This window comes from Petaurus breviceps, unplaced genomic scaffold (assembly GCF_028583685.1).
Source record: "Petaurus breviceps papuanus isolate PSGF00001 unplaced genomic scaffold, PetGlider_PUasm1.0 190, whole genome shotgun sequence".
In the NCBI taxonomy this organism is placed as follows: Eukaryota; Metazoa; Chordata; class Mammalia; order Diprotodontia; family Petauridae; genus Petaurus; species Petaurus breviceps.
Window position 1 is genome coordinate 6,744,934 of NW_027185810.1, and position 6,857 is coordinate 6,751,790.

At 41.0% G+C, this 6,857-nt stretch overlaps 1 protein-coding gene across 1 annotated transcript in view; it reads right to left on the reverse strand.

The window, feature by feature from the left end:
• Positions 1–6,594, reverse strand: part of DEK (DEK proto-oncogene) — a 31,226-nt gene extending 24,632 nt beyond the window's left edge. The window contains exons 1-3 of the mRNA XM_069092482.1: positions 6,457–6,594; positions 5,691–5,850; positions 398–499 (exon numbers count right to left, since the gene is read on the reverse strand). Of these exons, the coding sequence (XP_068948583.1) occupies positions 398–499; positions 5,691–5,841 (253 nt within the window). The 5' untranslated portion in view covers positions 5,842–5,850; positions 6,457–6,594. The remainder of the gene's footprint in view (positions 1–397; positions 500–5,690; positions 5,851–6,456) is intronic.
• Between the last annotated feature and the right edge of the window lie 263 nt (positions 6,595–6,857).

Genomic DNA, 6,857 nt, shown 5'->3' on the forward strand with positions numbered 1-6,857 from the left:
TACAAGGTCAATATTTTTGTTAAATTACTTAAAACTCTTCATTTAGGTTTAAGTATGTAGTTTTCAAATAATCCTGCTATGGTTATTAAAAGCAAAATTATATTCTCTAAAAATAAAACATGATTTGGCCGCCACTTGGATAGAGTATTTCACTACGATATAAAAGCAGGAAAAGAGGCAGTGTGATATCATAAATTTAGGGCTGGCTTTTTGAGTCCGGAAGACATGGGTTTAAGTCCTAAATATAACACTACAAATATGGACTGGGGCAAATCATTTAAATAGCTAGAGTCCCAAGCAACTCTTACTGCTAATCTGTATTATCTGAAGTTTCTATAGCATGCAAACCCAGTAGATGAAATCACTAGTCTAGATTGAAAAAGAAATACATACTTGCCTTGGGCAATTGTAAATGGCTCCCTTTGGAGGGAAGATACTTGCATTGTCAACCTCTCTACTTTTTTCTTCTCTCTCTTGCCTTCTACGATGAGACTCTTTTCTGAAAGATAAACAATTTAATTTTCTTAAATAGCAAAGTTTTAGGAATGATTTTTACCAGGCTTTCTTCCTGATAACTAAAGAGGATCAAACCTGAACTCCTCAATCACTTCTAACATAATGGCCCTGAAGAGTCTGTAATACAAAGCTTATTTCAGTGCTCAAACCTAGGCCCCTATATATATAAAGCTTTGTGAAAACATCAGGTAAACATTAGTGGTGAAAAAAAAAGACCCAAAAATATTCCACTACACTAATACAGATTAGGTCATGTTATTCCAACCCACTATTAGCCAGCCTTATTTTCTATTGCTTTCTTTTTGTTTGGTTATTTTTCAGTCATGTCCAATTCTTCATGACCTGACACCCTATGACTAATGTGAGAATACACCCAACTGTCTCCAGTAAACAGAATCCTATGAAAACAAAACAGAAGCATGCCAGGATACATCCATTTTTGGGGGGTTAGTATTTGATTTTCCTTAGATGCACTGCCCTATTTCTTAAGACTTTAGTAGCATATGCTTATTTTTACAGTTAACTAAAATGAACTATTTAACAAATTTTAACCTCTAAAAATAAAAGATTATAATTATAACATTGTTCCTAGATTCTATAATCTTCTCATCTAAAGAAATATTAAAAATGAACAGTTCTTTCAATCAACATAAATATCAAAGGTATAGCACTGTTTTGGTCTCTTGTAGTATTATTTACAATACAATTTTGTCTATACAGTTTTGTATTAGTGTCTTACTTCACCAAATATTGAGAACCTACTATGTGCACAGCTAACAGTTGCATTAATCATTCAACACAGTCTGAACAGGATCCTGCTTTACAAAAGTGGTCAACAAATCTTTGAGAACTGCTGATAGATGAGAAATATTCTGAATGCATGTTAATAAATATGGAGTTGCCTATTGAAAAACATTATAAGACTATATTCTTAGGTGTTGAAACAATGTAGGGTTCCTAGCACATGGCTGGCACTTAAAAATTTGTTTTTGATAAATTTTAGACAGACAGTATAAAGCAGGGATTCTTAAATCTCATGGACCTGTCAGTCTAGTGAAAACTATGGATCCCTTATCAGAATTAAATACAAAGAATAACAGAAGAAACCAATAAGACTGAAAGTTACCAAAATATTCACAATGTCAGGGGTTAGGACTGCCAGGCATAGTCATGTTTATAAAATTGCAAACAACCCTGACCCAACACCACAAGCCTGCCACTAACCAAGAACTTATATTTAGCTAGATCAAGATTTCTCCTGCTGAGATCCCTGAATCCAACGCCTGATTAGGTTACTTTTTGTATCACTTGTGTGAGAGTAATAAAATTTAAAAGTTCCACATTTTTAGTACAATTTAATACCCTTGATTACTCTAAACGTAGGAGAGAAAATTTCTAAGCTGGAGAGTGGCTGCAAGCCTTAGTTTGAATTCATTTGGCCTCTGGGTAATATTGCAGATCAATGTATATATAACCCAGAAGAATATAAATTCTGGGGATCTTCTATGGCTGTCCAATATTATGAAGCCCCCAAAGCCTTAAGCATAAGCAGCAAAGTAATAGAGCTTAAACAGCGATAATCAGTCAAAATTGAAAAAGAATAGTGGTATGAGTTAAATTTAAGGAAGTGGACACTGTCCAGTACGCTAAAGGTACACCATCACCTCCTATTCATCCAATATCTATGGGTGAGTAATCCATGAATCTAGTTTGATAATAAAAGTTCCATTAGTGAGAAACTGCTCAAGTGAATAGGTGTTATTGTTGAGCAGGATCCTCCTGACAGCTCACACAACTTCTGATAGTGACAAGCATTGGCTGAATGAAATCCTTATCCTACCTCTTTTGAGGGGTTGCCTTTTGCAGCTGCAGTTGCATATAGCAAAGGGATTTGGAATTCCCTCAGAGCTCAAAAACAGGTTCACTATAATACCCACAGCCTAGACCAATAAAAACATGGTATAGTTAAGAGCACTAGATTTGGAGTCAAAAAACAATGTCTGCTACCTATGTAACCTTGAACTCATTTACCATTCTAGCTTTAAGTATATTTATCTGTGTAATAAAATGAATTAGACTAGTTGTTCTAACATTTTTTTTCAGCTCTTAAAAAAAAATCAATCACCTTTTATTTTGTTTTTCTGACTCTCTCCCTCCTACTATAACCTCCCCCTTCTTTGTTTGTTTTCTTTTAACTGGCTATAATACAGAATCGAAATAAATAGAAGCAGTTAAGCGGTACTGTGGATAAAGCCCTGAGCCTACAGTCAAGACCCCAGTTCAATCCAATCTAAGATACCAGTTACATGAGCTTGGGCAAATGCCTTAACATGACTCTCAGTTTCCTCAAATGTAAAACAGGAATTACAGATAATAATAGCACCTATCTCCCAAATAGGATAATTTGCAATGTAATATGCATAAATCACTTAGCACATGCCTGGCAGAGAGCAGACACAATATAAGTAACAGTTATTATTACTGTATTTTTAAGCATGTAATATTTACTATATTGTTCTTTTGTCAGACATTTGTTTCAATGCCCTTTTCTCAAATCCACCAAAACAAATTTAGCTCTCTTTTTTTACTTTTGTATGGGCTTCAGATTTGAGGCCCAGAGACAATTACCATTTAAAAAAAAAAAGTTGCCACAGTATTGTTTTTAGTTTTGTGTAATTGTTTTACTTTATTACAAGAGATTGTTGTGGGGGCAGCCAGGTGGCTCAGCGAGTAAGAGCACCGGCTCCAGTGTTGAGAAGACCTGGAGATCAAATCCCGGGCTCAGACACTCAGCACCACACCCAGAAATAACTGGCCGTGTAACCTTGAGCAAGTTACTTAACCCCGATTGCTTAAAAAAAAAAAATGTAGTAAAATCATTCATTTAAAAAATAATAATAATAAAAAAAAAGAAAAAAAAAAGAGATCTGTTGTGCCTTGAAAGTAACCCTGGAAATGTTTGTAACATAAAAACGATATTTGTCAATAAAACTTTTTAAAGCCCCCCAAAAAAGTGCCAGATCATATTTGGGGCAAAAAAAATGCTACAAGTCTTTCTCTAGTACTAGTATCATATTTATTCATGTCAAGAAAGGAAAGTTTTGGTCAGGCTATACTATACTAAGTTCAAGTGGTTCTGGTACTTAAAATATGAATATGTTCAATATCCTAGGAATACACAAATCTCCAAAAAATTAAGTCATACTGTATGGACTGAATTTAGGAAAATATAAAAAGCAGTCTATTTGTTAGTCATCTGAATGCTTCTCAGATGGATATAAATGCCACCTAATGTGAAATGTTTCCTAGTTCACCTTTAGAGAGTAATTGAAACATTCAGGCATAAAATTCAGTGGCTGAAACAGTACAGGAAACCTCAATCTTCCTCCTATTGGAATACAGGTGCATGCTAAGTAAAACAAGACAGTAATGACAATGATAAAGTTCTTTAGAATGTCTGGAATTCTGAAGAACTCTTTATAAGTCTGATGAATCTGCAAGCAAATTGTCCAGGGGACCCAAATCAAAGTTTTATATTACTATCACTCTATAGCCTGCCTCTTCCATCTGCTCCACCAGGCAAAGCTTTATAGGAAGTTATCTCTACTGATTTTTAAGTCTGACTGTCCTACAAACCAGAACATCCCTGGCTTCACAAGCTTTAAAGATGGAAGAGATCATGGAAGCAATCTTAGTCCCTTGTTTCATATATGGGGAAACAGACCCAGGGACTTAGCCAAAGTCACACAGGTAGTAAACAGCAGAGCTGGGATTTAAACTACGTCTTCTGACTTCAAATCAATTGCTCCCTAACTCATCTGGCATCATTAAAGCCTTTGTGCCAGATTTGTGGCCATCCATCTTTTATAAGAATGGATGCTTTGCATGCCTAACAGTACCTTTAAATATTCCATTAAAAGACTAACTTAACCAAGAAACCTAAAATACAGACTTAAGTTAGAGATTTAAGGGTAGGTAGAGGGTGTAGGGCAGAGATCCTGAACTCTGATTCCTCTTAATTTTGATTGCTTCCCTCTGTCAATTATTTCCCATTCATCCTGTATACAACTTGCTTGTTATATATTTGTTTGTATGCTGTCTTCTCCCATTAGAAAGCCATCTCCTTGAGGCTGGAAACTTTTCTTTTTAACCTCTTTGTATCCTAAGCACTTGGCACAGTACTTGGCACATAGTAGGCAGCCAATAAATGTTTACTAATTGATCACTTCCTGAAAGGACCCATTCAGGAAAAGATAAAGTTATACAAGAGATCACCCAATTCAAATGTGAATTCCTAAAGCTTCAAGCTTGTGCCTGAGAGGAATAAAAATACGTAAATAACCACTATCAGCAAGATATAGGTAAGGGACCCCTAATTAAGTTCAGCAGGTATGAAATCTCATATACAATGTAGCAACTACAGTTAAGAATTTTCCTACATATTTTTTTCTAGATACTACCAAAACCCAAGCAGTTCCTCTTTCCTAAGCTTCTAGGGAAAACAGGCTGCCTCCTCCTTTACTAAGTGTGGGTGAGGAATACATCTTCCATTCTACCATTTAAAAAACTCTAATGTCTCATTTTTAACCACCCACAACAATCCCAAATGGCAAGCAGCCTTCAGAAAAATTTGGGTCAAATTTAAACAAGTTTTAGGAAGTTCATGGATACATACACTAAGTTGAGAAACAGAATTGAGAAGTAAACTGATAACAACTCAATGCATGTTTCCTTTTATTACAAGTTAAAACAAGTTTTAGGCAGTCCATGGATACATACACTAATTTGAGAAACAAAAGAAAAAAATTGATAACTCAATGCATGTTTCCTTTTATTAAATTAAATTAAAACAAGTTTTAGAAAGTCCATGGATATATAAAGTTGAGAAACAGAACTGGGAAGGGAATCTCTAAATGGATGCATGTTTCCTTTTATTAAATTAAATTACAATGCTAGCAGAGCCACCTGCTACCAGAAATAAATTATACGGCTCTTCTATTCATCCAAGAGGGATGGAAGCCGCCTTAACATTGCTAATTCTGGACTGCAGCCTAACGTGAATAGTGAGTAACTTCCATAGCTCATCCACGCCTCAAGTCTCAGTGACTAGGTGGCCCAGGGACCACACGAGATTTCTAAAGGGAGCTGGTCTGTGGCACTAAATCTTCTCCCACCTTTTTCTTCCTCCTCCTCCTCCTCTTCATCTTCCTCCTCCTCCTCCTCTTCCTCTTCGCTCTCTTCCTTGTCGGCCAGTTCGGGGTCTCTCTTAGGTGCGGGCTGGGAAGAAAGTTCCTCCCCCTCTGGGGCGGGAGCAGATGAAGACATGCTAACAACCTGCAGAGGAGGAGGAGGGAGGAGGGAGAGAAAGAGACCTCTGGCCATCGTCAAGGAATCCGCTTCTCGCCTCTGCCAAGGGGAGAAGGCCTAGGCCTCCCTCGGCAGGATCGTAAGGAGGCCCGCGCCCCGTGGCTTCCCCAACGCCCCCGCCCCCCAGGTCTCTAGAGACTGCGGGGCCAGGACATGCCCCTTCCCCCCGGGGGGGCGCAGTCACCGAAGCCTCGGTTTTTTTCCCCCCTCAGAGGCGGGAAAAGGGGATCCAAGCGACCCGTAGGCAGTCGCCGCCCCCTAGCGGGGGGAGGCGCCGGGCTTCTGGGCCGGGCCGGGCCCGTGCACCCCGCGCAGCTCGGCCCTCGAGCCGCCGTCAGCAGCGCCAATGGACACCGTGCGGCGGGGCCGGGAGCGGGGGGCGCGGCCGGCAGCTCGGGGACGCCTCCGCAGGCCGCCCGGGCCCAGTGGCGTCAGCGGCAGTTTCACTTTCATGGCGGCGCCTCCCGGTCCCGCAGTCCTAACAGCCGCCAACCCTCACCCTTTCCCCACCAGGCACGGCGCCGCCTTTGAGACGTCCAGCCCTCCCTTCCCGCCGCCCACGCGCCCCCTCACCGGTAGGTCGGGGATGCCTGGGGCCTGCCTGGCTCGTGAGGCGAGAGGAAGGTTCCTGAGGTTGGCGGGTGAAGGAACAGCGGAGGACCCTTTTTGCCTTTTTCGCGCGTGACGCTTCTGCACAGCGTCCCTCCCGAGAAGCCACCAGATTTTCAAAATGGCGGTTCGGGAAGCAAGCGGGAATGCGGCGACCAATCAGCGGCCCGCTGTGGAAGGTGGCAGGGCGAGGGGTGGGTCTACGCCGCCTGGGCAGGGAGGGGCAGAGGGCGGAGCGGGTCTCTGGTCTTCGCGGCAAGAAGTGGGGAGCGCGCGGGACTGCTCTGGGTTAACGGGATTCTGGCGGGGGTGGGGGTGGGGGTAGGGGTGAAATTGTAGATGCCGGGACCCGAGCCGCGCGCCTT